Source organism: Biomphalaria glabrata, chromosome 15 (genome assembly GCF_947242115.1).
Source record: "Biomphalaria glabrata chromosome 15, xgBioGlab47.1, whole genome shotgun sequence".
Classification (NCBI taxonomy): Eukaryota; Metazoa; Mollusca; class Gastropoda; family Planorbidae; genus Biomphalaria; species Biomphalaria glabrata.
Window position 1 is genome coordinate 9,380,146 of NC_074725.1, and position 20,260 is coordinate 9,400,405.

The 20,260-nt window shown below is 37.0% G+C and overlaps 1 protein-coding gene across 1 annotated transcript; it reads left to right on the top strand.

The window, feature by feature from the left end:
* The first annotated feature begins 357 nt into the window (after positions 1-357).
* On the top strand, positions 358-13,194 carry LOC106066249 (3-oxoacyl-[acyl-carrier-protein] reductase FabG-like). Its single transcript, XM_056012037.1, has 7 exons — positions 358-635; positions 2,817-2,941; positions 4,131-4,253; positions 6,376-6,479; positions 7,439-7,511; positions 8,237-8,295; positions 12,473-13,194. Exons 1-7 carry the CDS (start codon positions 475-477, stop codon positions 12,617-12,619), a joined length of 792 nt encoding a protein of 263 aa, XP_055868012.1. The 5' UTR covers positions 358-474; the 3' UTR covers positions 12,620-13,194.
* Positions 13,195-20,260: the final 7,066 nt, after the last annotated feature.

Sequence of the window (20,260 nt, forward strand, 5' to 3'; positions counted from 1 at the left end):
TAGTAGCAGAAATAAATGACATGGAGTTCCAGTGAAAGTCTTGGGCTCGAGAGGTTGAAAACTAGTGAAAACCTCACTTTCAAAAGCCCTTCTGAACAAACAAAAAATCCTGCGGCTTTGCGTAATGCACGCTAGGCGGCTGGAAACAAACGCTAAGGGTGGCGCCTCTCTCTCTCTCTATCAAGAATGTGCTACCAACACACACACACCCTCACAAACACACACAATGTTTTAATATGTTTTTGTTATTATAAATATTTTCACGTCTGCAAGGTTCACCTGTATTACATGTCTACCAGCAACGACATTTTGTCCTACTTCTTGGGTTTCCTGTTTACGCTCCAGTAGCCAATGTCAAAGAGGTCAAGGTCTAGATTTCAACTAGAAAAGGAAGCTTCAGTTGCCATTCAGTTCCATAATTCCTTGCATATTTAGGAAGGAAGTAGATCTAGAGCATACTGTTTTTTATTCATCATGTCCGATAGTCTGTCTGGCAAAGTCGCCTTAGTGACAGGCTCTACAACTGGGATTGGCCGTGGCGTAGCGCACTGCCTGGCCAGCAAAGGCTGCTCTGTGATTCTTACAGGACTTATTGATGAAACGTTGGTGCCCAAATTACTGGAAGAGTTTACAGGGTAAGAGGAGACAAAATGTTAACTAAGTTAAAGCTAAAAAAAAAATCTGGAGAATTTCATTTATTTAAAAAACACTTTAGGTCAAAAGGTTACTCCTGCAGTTTAACCCATGAATATTGTATTGTGTTATAGAAGGGTGAGCCCGAGAGGGGGGGGTGTAGGCCTAAATGATTGGAATTCTGTCTGACACACTTTCAATACGACACATACACACATACGTACACGTGACAAGCTTGGTGATAACTCTTTATTTCACAGACACATACATTTTATGCACATTAAATGATGATGGTGATGGTTACGTCACGAAGTATAACTAAATAAGGTGAAGCTAGATTTAGGTAGAGAATGTTAAACGTCTCGGTCGATTTAATAACCCTCATTTTATTTCGTATAGAGCTCAGACTTTTGAAAAGTTCTTTTTTTTTTCTTCGGCCTAGTAGCGTGTTTTTTTTTTTGTTTTTTTTTTTTAGTGTTACCAGAAATGTCTTAAGTTAAAGAGAACTGTTTCATAGTCTCTAAATGTAAGTGAATTATTTCTATGAGATTCGTATTTCATTTTAAATTGTAATGAATGTGTCTCAAAACAGTGTTCTAATGGTTACTTCTGCTAAAATAACTGTACATCATAGTAACTAAAATAAGAATATTTAACTCTAATGTCAAGGCGGTCCTACTGTATGGTTCAGAAACATGGAGAACAACTAAAGCGACAACAAAAAAAAAGTACAGACCTTCATCAACAGATGTCTGAGAAATGTCTTTAAAATACACTGGTACGACAAAGTAGAAAACACCAAACTGTGGGAGATGAGTGGGCAGAAAAATATAGAGGTGCAGATCTTAGAGAGGAAGTGGAGATGGATTGGTCACACCCTTAGAAAAAATAACAACAGAGCTAGGCAGATCTTAGAGTGGAACCCCCAGGGAACAAGACGCAGAGGAAGACCAAAAAGAACATGGCGACGCAGTATACTAGTTGAAGCCGAGAGGACCGGAAAGAGCTGGGATGCCATTAAAAAACTAGCAAGAGACCGTGGAGAGTGGCGTGTTTTTACTAATGCCCTACGTTCCATGAGGAACGCAAATGAAAGATGATGATGATGATGATAGTAACATGTATAATAAATGAATTTTATTTAAGGCTCTAATTTTCGTCAATTTCAATATAAAAGCTGATATTTCTGTAACACATACACGCACAAGCTTATTTTCTTATTCCATCAAAGTTGTTTGTTTCACGTCTATATTTTCTATTGTATACCAAACAGTTTCATGTCTATATTTTCTATTGTATACCAAACAGTTTCATGTCTATATTTTCTATTGTATACCAAACAGTTTCATGTCTATATTTTCTATTCTATACCAAACAGTTTCATGTCTATATTTTCTATTGTATACCAAACAGTTTCATGTCTATATTTTCTATTCTATACCAAACAGTTTCATGTCTATATTTTCTATTCTATACCAAACAGTTTCATGTCTATATTTTCTATTCTATACCAAACAGTTTCATGCCTATATTTTCTATTGTATACCAAACAGTTTCATGTCTATATTTTCTATTGTATACCAAACAGTTTCATGTCTATATTTTCTATTGTATACCAAACAGTTTCATGTCTATATTTTCTATTGTATACCAAACAGTTTCATGTCTATATTTTCTATTGTATACCAAACAGTTTCATGTCTATATTTTCTATTCTATACCAAACAGTTTCATGCCTATATTTTCTATTGTATACCAAACAGTTTCATGCCTATATTTTCTATTGTATACCAAACAGTTTCATGTCTATATTTTCTATTCTATACCAAACAGTTTCATGTCTATATTTTCTATTGTATACCAAACAGTTTCATGCCTATATTTTCTATTGTATACCAAACAGTTTCATGTCTATATTTTCTATTGTATACCAAACAGTTTCATGTCTATATTTTCTATTCTATACCAAACAGTTTCATGTCTATATTTTCTATTGTATACCAAACAGTTTCATGCCTATATTTTCTATTGTATACCAAACAGTTTCATGTCTATATTTTCTATTCTATACCAAACAGTTTCATGTCTATATTTTCTATTCTATACCAAACAGTTTCATGTCTATATTTTCTATTCTATACCAAACAGTTTCATGCCTATATTTTCTATTCTATATCAAACAGTTCTTACAAAGGAAAATTTCAGTTTTTACCAAGTGATTTTTTGGAAGCTGAGAAAGTGGAAAGTTTTTGCCAAGATGTGTTAGCGTTGTATCCTGATGGCGTTGACATTTTGGTGAACAATGCAGGTATCTGAACCAGACTGACATCAGGACAAACTGAAACTGTAAATAAGTGTTAAGAGAGATGCATGTAAAAACATATTAACAATTTGATTTCTGCATCTTGACTTTAAAATTTAGTAAACACTTAAATTAAAGTGATAAGAGTTAATACTTAAATATAAAACATTTATAGTAAAGCAAGGGTGGCCAACCTAAGGCCATGCGCCAAAAGTGGCGCATTGCACAATTTACAAGTGGCGCATTTCACCCTGAGAAAAAAAAATTCTATTTGCAAAAAAAATAACCAATGTTTAAATTTAAAGTTTCACAGAAATTTTATTTACTAGCTAATACAACGCCAAATTGACCGAAATGTTTATAAAACTAATCAGATTAAAAAAAACACGTTGGTTTATGTAATTGTTAGCATTATATCCTATCTTGTAAATATGTATGCGTTTTCTTTTTGTTAAACATGGACAATTTTTATGTTACCTATTTAAGCTTTCTAATTTTCACAAAAATGATTATTTCAACATTTTTAAAGAATATATTGGCCTTAAGTCACTCTAAAGAAAACCCAAATAGTCTGATATATTTGAGGAATCAAAATTATGTCTAGGAAATCATCGATGAAATAAAATTAACTAAATTAAACTAAGCCGCCAATGACTGGTGGAGTTACTGGAACTGTCATCTTGCTTATGCCTGTCAGATACTGGTGCAAGCAAGCAATTGTTCATTCATGAAAAGGATAAAAAACAAACTGAGGCCACGAGATGAACTCTTAACATCATAGATTTGGTGGAAGAAGAGCAAATTTAAGGAACTCGCAAAATATATTTATTGCATGTATGTTGTTGTTTTTTAAATTAAAACTGAAGCAGTGTTAATAAATTATTAGGCTATAGGTCAACCAAAAATAATATATTGCAATTATAAAATAAATACAAACTTGAACTTGTTAACAAAGACGGGTGAGCATTTTACAATCTTATTTCTTAAATTCTCTTTTCTATAGAACACACATGTGCATAACAAACTATACTTTACAGGACTGAAAGTTGTAATATTTTAAGTGGCGCATCTGAATCAGAAGTGAAAACAAAATGGCGCATAGAGCCAAAAGTTTGGCCACCCCTATAGTAAAGTAAATAGATCTAAGTATTCATGAAAATTGTATAACAATTAATGGACCATTTAATGGTTGTAGGTGTTCTTGGCAACGGTCTTGTTGATGATTTAACAACGAAAGTCTGGCAAGAGACGCTTGCAGTCAATCTGTCTGCACCTTTCATTCTGACCAGAGCATTCTTTCCCTTGATGAAGAAGCGAGGTGAGTTATTGTTCTTTGGTTGAAATAAGTAATACGTCACAGCAGGGAACTTTGTAATTTCACGCGGTGTTAGTAAAATGACATTTGCAAATAGATTAAAACAAAAACCAGTTTTATAGTCTCTAGGCTTGGATAGACACATCTGACTTACTCTATCTACATTCTTAAATGTGTGAAGCTTTAGCCTACCAATTGCCAAATTTCCTTTTTTTTTATATAGTCTTAATCTTTATATTAAAACAATGACAGCCAACACAAATACATGCCATGTTTTATTTACTTTTTCACAATAACAACTATCACTCTGCATAGCTCCATATGTGTTTAGAACACTAGCCTCAATCTGTAGCGTTGGATAGCTCCATAAGTGTTTAGAACACAAGCCTCAATCTGTAGCGTTGGATAGCTCCATAAGTGTTTAGAACACAAGCCTCAATCTGTAGCGTTGGATAGCTCCATAAGTGTTTAGAACACTAGCCTCAATCTGTAGCGTTGGATAGCTCCATAAGTGTTTAGAACACAAGCCTCAATCTGTAGCGTTGGATAGCTCCATAAGTGTTTAGAACACAAGCCTCAATCTGTAGCGTTGGATAGCTCCATAAGTGTTTAGAACACTAGCCTCAATCTGTAGCGTTGGATAGCTCCATAAGTGTTTAGAACACAAGCCTCAATCTGTAGCGTTGGATAGCTCCATAAGTGTTTAGAACACAAGCCTCAATCTGTAGCGTTGGATAGCTCCATAAGTGTTTAGAACACTAGCCTCAATCTGTAGCGTTGGATAGCTCCATAAGTGTTTAGAACACTAGCCTCAATCTGTAGCGTTGGATAGCTCCATAAGTGTTTAGAACACTAGCCTCAATCTGTAGCGTTGGATAGCTCCATAAGTGTTTAGAACACAAGCCTCAATCTGTAGCGTTGGATAGCTCCATAAGTGTTTAGAACACTAGCCTCAATCTGTAGCGTTGGATAGCTCCATAAGTGTTTAGAACACAAGCCTCAATCTGTAGCGTTGGATAGCTCCATAAGTGTTTAGAACACTAGCCTCAATCTGTAGCGTTGGATAGCTCCATAAGTGTTTAGAACACTAGCCTCAATCTGTAGCGTTGGATAGCTCCATAAGTGTTTAGAACACTAGCCTCAATCTGTAGCGTTGGATAGCTCCATAAGTGTTTAGAACACTAGCCTCAATCTGTAGCGTTGGATAGCTCCATATGTGTTTAGAACACTAGCCTCAATCTGTAGCGTTGGATAGCTCCATAAGTGTTTAGAACACAAGCCTCAATCTGTAGCGTTGGATAGCTCCATAAGTGTTTAGAACACAAGCCTCAATCTGTAGCGTTGGATAGCTCCATAAGTGTTTAGAACACTAGCCTCAATCTGTAGCGTTGGATAGCTCCATAAGTGTTTAGAACACTAGCCTCAATCTGTAGCGTTGGATAGCTCCATAAGTGTTTAGAACACTAGCCTCAATCTGTAGCGTTGGATAGCTCCATATGTGTTTAGAACACTAGCCTCAATCTGTAGCGTTGGATAGCTCCATAAGTGTTTAGAACACAAGCCTCAATCTGTAGCGTTGGATAGCTCCATAAGTGTTTAGAACACAAGCCTCAATCTGTAGCGTTGGATAGCTCCATAAGTGTTTAGAACACTAGCCTCAATCTGTAGCGTTGGATAGCTCCATAAGTGTTTAGAACACTAGCCTCAATCTGTAGCGTTGGATAGCTCCATAAGTGTTTAGAACACAAGCCTCAATCTGTAGCGTTGGATAGCTCCATAATCTTGAGTCGCCATCTGAAACACTGCAATCATCTATAATTCTCGGAATCGAAGATATTGCCATTAATCTTGAACTATCAAAAAAAAAAAGATATCAGATTTAAGAAATTCAGAAACAACAAACAAACAGAAAATTCACAAAAGTTGCAATTAAATCAAACATACAGTTCAATATGTTATAAGCCTGTATCAACATTTTTTTGTTCAAACTCTGTCGGGAAAAAAATGTATTGGGAAAAAAAAAGTCATTCCCTAGAAGTTCAAGATAATGACCTCATTTAATTGATTACTTAACATGAAAGATATAATGAAAAGTATGGGAATATGATGAAGTCTCTTGTCATAGGTTGGGGAAGAATTGTCAACATGTCTTCCATAATGGGTCAAGCTGGGGAGATTGGAAACGTTGCCTATTGCTCTACAAAGTCGGCGCTCATCGGATTCTCTCGGGTGAGCCTTTAGATAGCTTATTGTAAATATGTTTGGTTTTAAAAAACTGTTGTTTTATTGATCAAATAAAATTAATCGTGCATCCAGGTGAGGAGGCGGAGGGGGGACCTGCATGACATTGTGCAGCAACAATCTGTATACAGAATTAGTTCGACGTGTTGATAATCTTAATTCTTATTTAATGCCTGATTGTGTTTCTCTACTTCCATCTCTACCAAGAACAAAAAAAGGAGGATGATTGTGACACTGGAGGAAGAATCCTCTCCCCTCCATTTTCTCCGGACACGGAGTTTGGTTGGGGGGGGGGGACGTTACACTTTGTTTTTTCAGATAGTGAAAAAAAAAATTATGCGCCCCATCCTCTTTTTCTCTAAACTCATTTTGCGGGTCTATTCGTCAAATAAGGATTTTAGTTACTTTGTACGCTTTTGAGAGTTACATTTTATTTGTTATGCCAACGTTATTTCTCAGCGAGATGTCATTCTGATCCGTTAATACAGTCAATGGTATGATAACAGTGACCTATTTAATGTAATAGAGTACACTTAATCATAAGTAATTATTCATGTAGACACGGGTATAAAAGCACATTTCTTATCCCACAAGCTAGAAAAAATCCACACAAGTAATTCTCCTTGCTGCATAGATAGCATGAATTGGTTATCTGATCCTGCTGGTTAATAACATTGATTTGTTGACGTTCACGTCTAATTAATATTGTGACTATGTTCGGTCTCTGGAATACCAATTGGTCTTTCATTCTTAGGTTTTATTTTATTTTAGTGATAATGCCAGAGTTCTGAAAATTTGTATTAATAAAAAATGTCTATATAATATCCGGATGGTAATGTAAACAACTGACCGTCATTGACCCCTGAGGGGGCCAAAAGTCTACTCAAACATCATTGTTCACTTTAAAACAAATCTAAGAAATTTAAAACTTTGTTTAATTGCACTAGGTTGTGGCCCTTGAAGGCGCTCAGCATGGAGTCACTTGTAATGCAGTCTGTCCTGGATTAGTGGATGCTCCAAGTAAGTGATCCTCCTCGGAACCATTGCTATCTTCATTGATAACATAAACATAAACTGTGAATTTAAGACACGCTAACACTGCTAATATATACGCTGAATACGATTAAAGAGGCAGGTTTGACTTCTTGTGAACAGGTCATAGAGAATTCAGAAGCACACTGTGGGTGAAAAATAAATGAGACATAAAAATCTTAGAATATTATTATTGTTGTTCGATTCATTTCTTTAGTTCTTCAAGATCAGACAATTTGTCCAAACTAGTAAAGAAATGAAGAGTCGCCTTTGACGCATTAGAAGAAGTGGATAACGAATCATACACATCATAGCAATGTATAGACTCTAATCTTGTTTCATACACATCATAGCAATGTATAGACTCTAATCTTGTTTCATACACATCATAGCAATGTATAGACTCTAATCTTGTTTCATACACATCATAGCAATGTATAGACTCTAATCTTGTTTCATACACATCATAGCAATGTATAGACTCTAATCTTGTTTCATACACATCATAGCAATGTATAGACTCTAATCTTGTTTCATACACATCATAGCAATGTATAGACTCTAATCTTGTTTCATACACATCATAGCAATGTATAGACTCTAATCTTGTTTCATACACATCATAGCAATGTATAGACTCTAATCTTGTTTCATTGGCATCTTGCATAGTTGCCCTGCATTAATGAAACGTAATTATTTCTTTCTATTCTCAGTGGGTCACGTGTTTGCTAAGAACCTGTCGGCACAGGCAGCGACGTCAAGTTCCAATAAGGTAACATCATTGTATTAAAAAAATATTATTCTCTTTGTTCTTATCTTCGTGGTTATAAATATGAATATATCCCCAGAGCTTAAGGCCCCGATGTTAAGTATGGAGTTGTAGGACTAAACCGATACACATTTATTCTCATATCTATTCTTTGTCTTAGCAAGCCTAGTCGGCACTTTGGGGGGGGGTAGTAAAAAAAAAGTAAAGTTCCCCTTTCAGACCTTTCAGATGATGTAAAGGTCATCTGTTTCTGTGGCCTACGGTTATCGTGGGTGTCATGTGGACAGCACAACGACCAACCGCCTTTACTTTTCCCCAACTAATGTCAGGTACCCATTGGAGCTGGGTTGACTCAGAGGCGCCCGAAGATCCCAAAATTAAAAATCCCCGTCTTCACCAGGATTCGAACCCCGGACTCCGGTACGGAAGCCAAGGGCTTTACCGCTTAGCCACCGCGCCTCATTGGGGGGGGGGGGTAGTAGTGCAAATAAAATACAGGGATATTTGATAGCCACCGATGTATAGTCTAATTAATTAAAATATACGTATTATCGTTAAACGCGAGATAACGGAATTATCTTTGTACTGGTTGTCCCTGGTCAGGACCGGCCTTGGTTGGGCATAGACAAACTAGGCAGCGGCTTAGGGCCTCCGATCTGTGGGGGGCCTCGCAAAGGAATAAAAAAAAGGCTTTTTTTTAGAGTTCTGTGACTGTCTTCTATCCTAATTTTATAGCTCTGCGTCTCTACAGTGACTTAAGATTTATTGTATTAGACTATCTATATCAGAGGACACATGTTGCTTCCGTTTGGTGAAAATGTCAAAATGTTATTTTGATTTATTGTATTAGACTATGTTATTTTGATTTATTGTATTAGACTATCTATATCAGAGGACACATGTTGCTTCCGTTTGGTGAAAATGTCAAAATGTTATTTTGAGTCTGGTGCATCAAAACGGCAACGAAAAGCAAAGTTGTAGATGTTACTTTCAACATAAGAATGTGACATATTAAATGTCCTTATTCGTCACTTGCATTGTCGAAAAAAAAAAAAACGGAATTTTACCTAAACGATTTGAAGAAATGGTGCATGGATTCCAATATTGTGTTCACTTTTGCATCTAGTTCAGATATTGATCCCAAGTATTTATGCAATTAACCGCAACTATTTTCTAGCATTGTTCCAGATACTGTCTCGTTTTCTGTTTTACTTATGGTCATGGTTTGAATACTGCTGTTCCAAATGTCCCCACTGTACAGTATTGAGAATTCCGATCATTGTTACATCGGGTTAAAGAGCTGTTCAATGTTGAAATTAATCATAAACTAATGAAGAGCGGCTGTGACGTAAGATCGCCTAAATCGTTTGGCAATGATATCTATCATTGGCAGAGGCGGCTTAGCAGTGCGCGGGGCCCTGGGCGAACGTCATATGCGGGGCCTGATCCGTAAGGGAAGAATACGTATAGCGTACTACGTCACGCTAACGAGATCGCCCGTCTCTTAAGGCTAAGAACTTATTTTTGTTACCAAACTTACTATCTCATGTAAGTACTGTACTGCCTTTTAACTACATAAACTGAAAGTGTTCTCCACCTTCACTTCTGGATCTGATACGTCCACAAAACGCTATGTTTATGTGTGGCTAATATCAAGCGTGCAGTCAAGGATGACGGGAAAATAAACCATCACATTTACAAGTTCGTTTTGAATCCTATATCCGAGATACTGGTCGTGAGCCTCGGCATTCTTAGTTCTCCGAAGATATTCTTGCATTGGGTCGATTTTGTCAAACATCTCAACCAAGCGTCAAAACTGACCGTTGTTTGGCGCATAAAGGTTTTGTTCTTCCACGAAATGCGCTGTTTATGTGTGTGTTTATGTGTGTGTGTGTGTTTGTGTGTGTATTTGTTTTTTTTGGTCCCCGCTGCCATTCTCCGTCGTCCTGCGGGAGATTTGGACTAGGAAGTAGATTATCTTCAACTCTGAAGGAACATCCGAATTAGCTTTCGTTTGCTGATTGGCCTCCAGTAGCTCTCGTGCCAAACAACTTACTATGAAAAAAAACAACTTAGTCTTCAGTCTTTGGTATAAGAACAAAGTGTACGATTGGAGCAACAGTGGTCCATTGACTTTCGCAGATCCGATTTTGTAATGAAAAAAAATACATCCGAGTTTTTTGTAAACTGAAACACGGGTTTTTTCACAGCCACCCGATGTATATGCACATAGCCTATTGGGGAAAAATGAATACATCATCGTCAAAGTTTCTGGGTGCTGACTGGCCGAAATAACTCTACGAGCTAGGCCACAGTACAAAACAAGGGATCCTTCTCACACACCCTCGTCCTTTTTGTTTTCTATGGCGGAGTAAACTAACAGTATATTTACTATATTGGCCTACGTGCCAATTCTTTCTATAGTGTAACGCGACATCTTATCTTATCTTATATAATACAGACGTTACTTCAAAAAAGAAGATGATTACGTCCTACGTGTCAAGAATTTAGTCATGCATATTAACCAATGACTTTAATTCTGCCAAGTCACTGGTTTTCCTGGCTAGCTCAGGCAACCCATCCCATTCTCTAATAGCACTAGGGAAGAAGGAGTGTTGTATAAGAAACTTTGACGATGATGTATTCATTTTTCCCCAATAGGCTATGTGCATATACATTGGGTGGCTGTGAAAAAACCCGTGTTTCAGTTTACAAAAAAAAACACAAAAAAACATAACAGTATTGTATGACTCTTTATTTACGAAATAAGTGTTTCGGCTAAGTGTTTTTTTTTTATGTCAAAGTCAACTTTTAAACAGTGATAGCCGCTTAGAATGCTATCTTTACCGAAACTGAACGGTATTTCGAAACCAAAAATGTCAAATTAAGAGCTTACCTTTGTAATTGGTATCATATAGATGCCTGGAAATATTGAGCGACAATTTCTAGTTTATGAGAACTGAACTGGTTTTCGAACCTGACGGTTACAAAGGAATCAATCAGGCGAGGGCCTTGGCGCGGTCGCCCCACTTTCCACCCCCTATGGCAGCTACTGATCATTGGAGACAAGAGACCAGTCTAAAGATTATTCGCAATTTATTCGAGATTATGTTATCACCCAGGCACGAAAAAAAAAGTATAGTTTTGTTGTTGTTGTTGAATGCCTATGACATTTGCACGATATGTTTAAGAAGCTTGCGGAGCGCTAGTTGAAAGGTACGGTAATAGCCAAAATATTTATATTTCAGTTATTTGTTCATCTTGAAATATCTTATAGATACTGGAAGCCTACTTTGTTTTTTTTTTTTTTTTTGTTTTGTTTTTTTTTGTTTTGTTTCTGGTGGTGAAGTGGAAGATAATATTTCATGGCAGGTTTAAATCCTATCGGCAACTGGGCTATCTATGCCTATCTTAAATCTTGAAATATGTACCAGACATTAAATAACAAGGAAAACCAGTTTCTAAATGCATGTGCTGGTATAAAAACATTCTTATTATAATGGACCACTGAAGCGCTAACCTTTTCAATGTCCCATAGATTACAAGTAAAATTGTTACAAGCAGGTAGTGCAGGTATAAGGGAGATTATTCTACATATAGTAATCTGCTCTTTGATTACGTTTTGAAATATCCGGGTTACATTCTTTGAGCAATAAAATACAAAAAGATAGAAAAAGAAGAGAAAGGGATGTGAAGAAATGTGACGGTATTAGGGAACCAAAAGGAAAACATAACAAATGAAAATTGAAAGGAGAATTGAGATTTTAAACAATGTCAATGACGGTTTATTGAGAAATCTCACTATGGTCCAGTATGTTAACTATGTTAGTATATATATATATATACATATTAGACTACTTTTGGCTACATGTAGAATGTCCTAGAACTTATTCTACACGTACATTATAAAAAAAATAGCTTATCAGTAGTTTCTTATTCTGTACATCAGATACACAGAAGACTATTCATGAAAACCATTAGACCTACAAAGTGATAGTTAAGCAAAGTGTGCTATAGCTTAAAGCGTTTGAGTTATAATTCATAAAGGCCATACCAGTAGAGAGTAGATCTATATCAGAATAAAATATATTCGACAGATTATAAGCTATACCGCTTCCTACGCAATCAAATGTCTTGAAAAAAAATTCAATTCTTTTGCTTTTTTTTTTTTTTGTTTCAGGACGATCTTCTTAAAGAACGAATTCCGATTGGTCGTTTAATCACCATTAGTGAGGTAGCTGGTCTAGTGGCATTTCTCTGTTCTGATGTAGCCTCAAGTATGTCTGGTTCTCCTGTGACTATAGATGGAGCCTATGTTGCCAGATAACAGATTTAGTAGAATCTTTTCTGATACTTTTTTGTTTACACATAAGCCTAATATGAGTTTGGCTAATAAAATTATATAAATTGAAGTCCATATGTATAAATCATTAAAACTAGAAAAAAAAACAATTTTGCATATTATAGGTCTGTATGTAGATACAATGGCGTAGCAAGGTACCCGCATACAAAAAGGCGTCCCAATATGCATAGCATATGTGAGAATTGATCATTGACAAAATATAAACCCGAGTCCATCCATTAATTATCAGTAGTTATCAACTTTCCAAAACAAACAAAAAAAAAATGTGGGCCTGGGCCAAAACGAGTTCTACGCCACTGTAAAATATGCTCAGTAGTCTAAAAATCATTAAAAACTTAAAAAAAAAAAGGTTTATGTGATGCTCATGCATAGTATTTTTTATTTAGATCATCGTATGTTTTTAGGAAAGAATGTACGAATTGTGTTAGCGTTTGAGTTTTAGCATAACATTGTCTCGTGTAGTCAGTGTTTTGTTTTTTGAAAAAATTAAAGGATATTATAAGTGTGAATCGTAAATAAATGTTGGCTATCAGAGTTTATATATTTTGTTTTGCTGACGTATCTATCTAGCTAGCTAGCTGCCTGGTCGTGTGGTATGCGCCCTGGGCTGTGGTTCGATGATTTTGGGGATTAGCCTTGCCCGGCGCCATACCGCGGGAGTTTTGAGCTAGTGTATAGTTATCTTCAAATCTGACGGAATATTCTTAATATATAAAATAAACAAAACTATATTTCTCTCTCTTTCTCGGTCTCCGATAGAGGGAGAGAGAATGTATAAAGAGTGAATGAAAGAGAAAATGTTTACTTTCATAAACCTAAAAAGTAAAGAAACATATAGGTCCTTGTTTGTCCTAAAATATAAATGCTTATTTATTGACATTCATCAGAAAAGTTCTGATGTCTTTAAACTCCAGTAGAGCAAGAGTTTCCTTTCAAAATTCCTATAAATAAATAAATAAATATATATATATATATATATATATATATATATATATATATATATATATATATATATATATATAGGTATGTGTTCCTAGATAAATTAAAGAACTACTAAGGATTGCTTATTGCTCTTGTTGTCTATTAATGTATTAAGGGCCTATAAATTCATATTAGAATATTTTTCAAGTACAACATTATTCAAAAGGTCCTTTTTTAACAGTATGAATAATGAGCTTTAGGTCGGGAGAATGCGTTTTTGCAGTGAAGAATGCAAGAAAGCGCTTTTGGCGTCGGGGCTTCGCACCCTGTATATATATAGGCCTATATGAGAATAAAAAAAAGCAGCATTTCTCAACCTTCGGCGAAAAACAAAACAACTGGGGCAGCGCTATAAAAGCGTTTTCTTGCTTTTTTTCACTGCAGAAACGCATTCTCCTGACAAGTACAGATCATTATTCATAATTATCTGCTTCAGCTCTTCAAAACTCAAACGCACGTCCGCCATGTTGCAGTTACTTCCTTGCCACTCCGGTACTGTGTGTGGTACAGAACCACCTTCACATTTATTTTTCCAATTAGACATTAAGCTTTCCATGTTCTGAAATTTATCATTGTAGAACGGGAAATAAATTGTCTATGACAGTTCAAAGTGTGTATACAGTTTTTGACGCACCCTGTATATATATATATATACCCTTATATATATATATATATATATATATATATATATACCCTTATATATATATATATATCCTATATGTATGTGTGTGTGCTGTACGCACGTTTATGCATAGAATTAGGGTTTGGAAAAAAATCACGGATAGAAAGAGGGAGAAAATAAACTAATAAAAATAATAGAGCTTTAGACCTATGTAAAATAACGACCGTAAATACGGATAGCTATGTAGATTAAATAAGCAACTAGGAATATACACTATTACAAGCAGTAGTTTTGTTTAGGGGAAGGAGAGAATATTATATTATTAAATAATTCATAAATATATTCTAATTGATTACTTCTAAATTGCAAAAATTTCAGAAAAAATAGTGGATGTGGCATTTGTATTAGATATAGACTATTATAGGTCTAGGTACAGATTTTTTGGATTAAAATTTAATTTAATGTGCTATCAACATGTAATATTTAAAGTTAAAGTTGAGATTAATCAAATGAATAAATGTTTTTCAATTACTTCTAATAGTTTCAAACTGGAATAACCATCTTCTGAGTAGGACACAAAATATAGAACACACATGTAAATAACGAGAAATAATTTAATTAGTACTCCCTATAAACATGCCCATTATAAGTTTTTATTAGGGTTATCCCCCTTTGCTATTAGGGCTAGTGTTTTCGTTTGGAATTTCAACCATCTAATATTTGATATGCTTAGTGGCCTGAAAAAAGCATTTAATTACAAAAGAAATAATGCAATAAATAGATAAAGTAGGAGTTGTTAGTGGCTTTCCTATTTTAGGAACATTTTTAATTAACATTTGGTATACATTAAAAAGTATAATGATTGCATTTGATTACTAAGACTATAATACTATTTATAAATAGAAAAGAAATTAAGCTAAGTTGATATAGGTGTTGCAAATAATTGTAGTACACATAAATATCAAGTAACCATTAAGTGTTTCAAGCACCTAATGTTTTTATAAATATATAAAGAATAAAATATAAATAAAGGTAATGTGTAATTAAGTAAAGAGGCAATAAAGTAGATAGAAGAACCAAGCATGAGTCAAATGTATACATTTCATGTGTATTTGTCTAAAACATCTCTAGAATTAGCTATTCATGACTTTTAAAGCAAAATTACATATGCAATGTCCTAAAAATGAATATAAACAATCCATTGTAGGTGTTTCAAGCATCCAAAATAAAACTTTTTAGTATAAATGTTAAAAGGCATTGATAAAAAGCAATTAATTACAAAGGATAAAAATGCAATAACAAGGAGATAAATGAAAACCCAAGACAAGTAAGAGTTAAGGTACTTTGAGAACACAGACAAAATTTTAAAGATAAACAAAAATGTATTGCAATAGAGAAATGTTTAAATCAGACCTAAGAGGATCAAATTGAATGTTAGTTTATGTACATACATCATTTCATTGTTTTGAATGAAATGTTGAATTTCATTGAAACACACTCACATTTGCCAATGCCCAAGTGTGCATCTAAAAGTCTAAAGTGTCTAAAGGTTAAAGTTGTGAAATTGCATTCTAAGTTAAAAATTACATTTAGGCTAATTTTAAATTTACATTTGTAATTGTATACTTACACTACTGTCAATACTCCTCAGCTTGCTGAGCACATTGATCGTTTCATGTTCTAGTGTAGATTAGATCTCTGATCTCAGACTCAAGTCCGAGATCTATTGATAAGATCTAGTACAATTTCTTGTGTCTGTCAGTGTAGTGTTCCAACTCAGACACAAGGGAAGATCTTATAGTTAGCGAGCTTCGAGGACCTTGGACTTTACTTGTGACAAATGATTCTATGATTACTAGATCTACTCTCTAGAATAGTTCTGAATACGAACCTAAAGAATCAAGAATGTAAATAAATGTTTTTTTTATGCTGCATTATTTTATGATTTATGAATAGATCTATGATTAATATAATTATAAAATTTTAAAATATTGTTATAAACCTGGTGGTGGCACAGATGGGGGTAGTGGTGTGAGTGTAGTCAGCCGACGCAAATCGCCCCAGGCCAGCACTAGACGAGCGGTCAACCGTGACGAGTTACGACGGTCAGCCGAGACGAGTATCAACATGAAGGTTCGAGCAGGATCGTCGTCGTGAACAGAGCTCAGGAGCGTCACGAGGGATGTAGTCATATGACCACCCAGAATGGTCGAGCGACGTTCTGCCCGGTTCGAGAAGGCCAGTAGGGACCCTATATAAGAGCTGAGGTATCGCAGTTAAGACTGTCGAGAAAAGGGGCTCAATACAGCAAGGTTCAGAAAGGAGGTTCACGGTAGGGGTTCAGAGCCCGGTTCACTACAGTCCGGTCGACTACAGCACAGTTCAGCGGTGTGTTTCTGTACGGAGCATTACGACGGTTTAGTGCGGAGTACTGTCAAGTACAGTTGAGACGGCTGGCGTCTTGATCTTGGTCTGCGATCGAGTCTGACACAACGAGCCTAGTGTGTGAAGTCAGTCCTGAACTGTTGAACCCAGTGCAAGCCCGGAACGAGACGGAGAGGCCAGTGCAAGAGTTGATACTGCGGAACGGTGTTATCGGAGAGATATTTGTACAGTGTACGTGTTGCCAATTGTACAGTATTGGCTGTTATTTATTGACATTAAAGTGTTACGTTACTTTGGAGCCCTGAGTTGTCAAGTTCTTTAAGTTGGTGGTGTATGGTGCAGTTTGCAGAGAGCCTGGATAGCGAGATTCGTAACAACTGGTGTCAGAAGTGGGATCGGATCGGAATCGAATTGGATCGGATCTACTATGGCTCGTCTGAAACTGCTGTACGAACTTGAATTTAGAGAACTGAAGCAAGAACTCCGTGATCGAGATCTGAAAACGAGCGGAAATAAAGAAACCTTACAAGCACGCCTCCGAGATGACATTTTGGAAGAAAAAGAAGATCCGGACACATATCTTTTTGAAGTCGAACCTAACTTGCTGGAACAGATCAATTCCAAGATAGATGCCATGAACACCAAGATAGCCGCTATGAACCAACGCATACCTGCTGTGGAGGAGAGAATCATCAACTCAGACATTCGTTCAGATGCTAAAACCAGAGAGAGGAGCCTTGGTGGTGATCACGAGGACCCATTGAAACCTGACGAAGCCGTTGAGAGACATGTGCAAGTCGAGAGATACCAGCCAGGTCCGAACCTAACAGACTTTGGTCCAGCTGCCAAGACTGGAGAGGAAAGTCCTGAAGGTGGTAAAAAGAATCCAAGGCAGTCTGACGTTGACGTTGATGGACATTTGAAAGACGAAAGTCGTCGACAGGGTCTAAAACCAACAAGCGATTGGCCCGATACTGAGACGAGAGAGAGAGGTCCTGATGGTGGTGAAGAAAGCCGAATGGAGCCTGAAGCCGAAGACGAGGAACCTTTGCACGAGGAGTGTTACCAACCTGCCCCACGAGCATGCCCTCCAGACAAGGCTGAAGATGATGACCTGTCCCACAATTCCCCGCCCTGTGGATTTGAAGCTCATCCCAGTCCTTCTTCGCAAAGCCCTATGAAGCCACCTCTTTTGCCAACGATCTTGGTATCCCCAGCCTTACCTCCTATACCTCTCCATGTGTCAAGTGGATGTCCTCAGTACCGACCGACAAGAGAGCGATGCAACCACAACGTCACTGCAACAAGAGGACGATCAATTGGAGGAAAAGAAGAAGGCGGCGTTTGCGTAGTCCAACGTGCATGGTGATTCTACCAAGAAATAACTGCAGCCACATGAAGACCAACTGGCGGAGAAGAAGAAGAAGGCTACTTTTGTTGAGTGCAACATGGATGATGATGCGACAACGACATCGATGCAACCTGATGAAGGCTAACTGGAGGAGAAGAAGAAAACGTTTTCTGAATTCAACGTGGGTGGCGATGAAAGCACGACGTCCATGCAACCAGGTGAAGGCCAATTGGAGGAGAAGAAGGAAGCGACCATTGCTGACTGCAACATGGATGGCTCCATTAAGCTAAAGAGGCAAGCCAACTGCCACTAATCGACCCCCGCCTGCAGCGATGAAACTTTACAGCCAATGTCACGATGTTGATTCTGTCCGGGACGGACAGATCTAAGAAGGGGGCAGTGTTATAAACCTGGTGGTGGCACAGATGGGGGTAGTGGTGTGAGTGTAGTCAGCCGACGCAAATCGCCCCAGGCCAGCACTAGACGAGCGGTCAACCGTGACGAGTTACGACGGTCAGCCGAGACGAGTATCAACATGAAGGTTCGAGCAGGATCGTCGTCGTGAACAGAGCTCAGGAGCGTCACGAGGGATGTAGTCATATGACCACCCAGAATGGTCGAGCGACGTTCTGCCCGGTTCGAGAAGGCCAGTAGGGACCCTATATAAGAGCGGAGGTATCGCAGTCAAGACTGTCGAGAAAAGGGGCTCAATACAGCAAGGTTCAGAAAGGAGGTTCACGGCAGGGGTTCAGAGCCCGGTTCACTACAGTCCGGTCGACTACAGCACAGTTCAGCGGTGTGTTTCTGTACGGAGCATTACGACGGTTTAGTGCGGAGTACTGTCAAGTACAGTTGAGACGGCTGGCGTCTTGATCTTGGTCTGCGATCGAGTCTGACACAACGAGCCTAGTGTGTGAAGTCAGTCCTGAACTGTTGAACCCAGTGCAAGCCCGGAACGAGACGGAGAGGCCAGTGCAAGAGTTGATACTGCGGAACAGTGTTATCGGAGAGATATTTGTACAGTGTACGTATTGCCAATTGTACAGTATTGGCTGTTATTTATTGACATTAAAGTGTTACGTTACTTTGGAGCCCTGAGTTGTCAAGTTCTTTAAGTTGGTGGTGTCTGGTGCAGTTTGCAGAGAGCCTGGATAGCGGGATTCGTAACAATATAGACTATAGAGATCTACTAATTACTAGTACTAGTAGTACTAGAAACCTGTTTCTGCGTATCTAGTCAGGTAAACTAACTATTTCAAATCCAATGTTTATATCTAGATCTGCATTTTCTATTTGTGTACAAAAATGAAATAGTAGATCTAGATTCTATCTAGAGTCTAGTAGATATAGACTAGATCTAGACATCGATTTCTTTCAAAATTCGCTTTACACGGACTTTTCAATGATTTAGACAAGGGTTATGGAACTTTCATTTCTTTCCCCGTTATTTTTTCACTTCTCAAATTTTCTCTGTGACTTAGGCCTAGATATAGAATGAAAGTCTATTAGTTGAATCTTAATTTAAAATTCTAATCCATTCGATAAAAATGTCTAGGCCTACTAGTCTACTTAACTTTATTATAAATTCTAGTTGAGAGGGAGATTTATTCAATTAATCAGTAATGAATGAATAATTATAATAATAAATAAGTAGGCTTACCTCATTGATAACGATAGGGCATAGGGTTAGCTTTACGTCTATCGGAATTTTTTTCTTTATCTTGACTTATAATATTTTACGACACAATTTTCTTGTTAAAAAAATATAAAAAATGCTTCGATGCAGAAAGCTCTAGCGCTGTGGGACCGTGAAAATGTAAAAAAAAAAGTTCGAGCTATTTATGTTGACATTATAATCAAGTAGTGTCAGTGTATCAGTACACATCAACATAGGCATTCACACTTACACACATTGGTTTATTTAATAAAAAAAAAAAAGGAAGAAAGAAAAGAAAAAACTAAAAATAATTTGAAAGATGAAATAAATAATGAACAACCGCCTGTTGCTGTTGTCAGTCTGTCGCACACATTAGACAACACACTACCGTAGGCCAGTGGCGAAGCAAGCTATGTGCGGGTGTTGCGGGCCGATCGGGCCATCAGATGGTGGGAGCATCAAACTGAGGACATACTTTCTTAGTAAAACTACACATTGAAATTGTTTGAAACCTCTGAAGGTAACGCACTTTTACACTTTTTTTTTAAGCCTTGCATATTGTAACTTCATTGTTCAATGCACTGGTTATGAACAAGTTTATGATTGTGT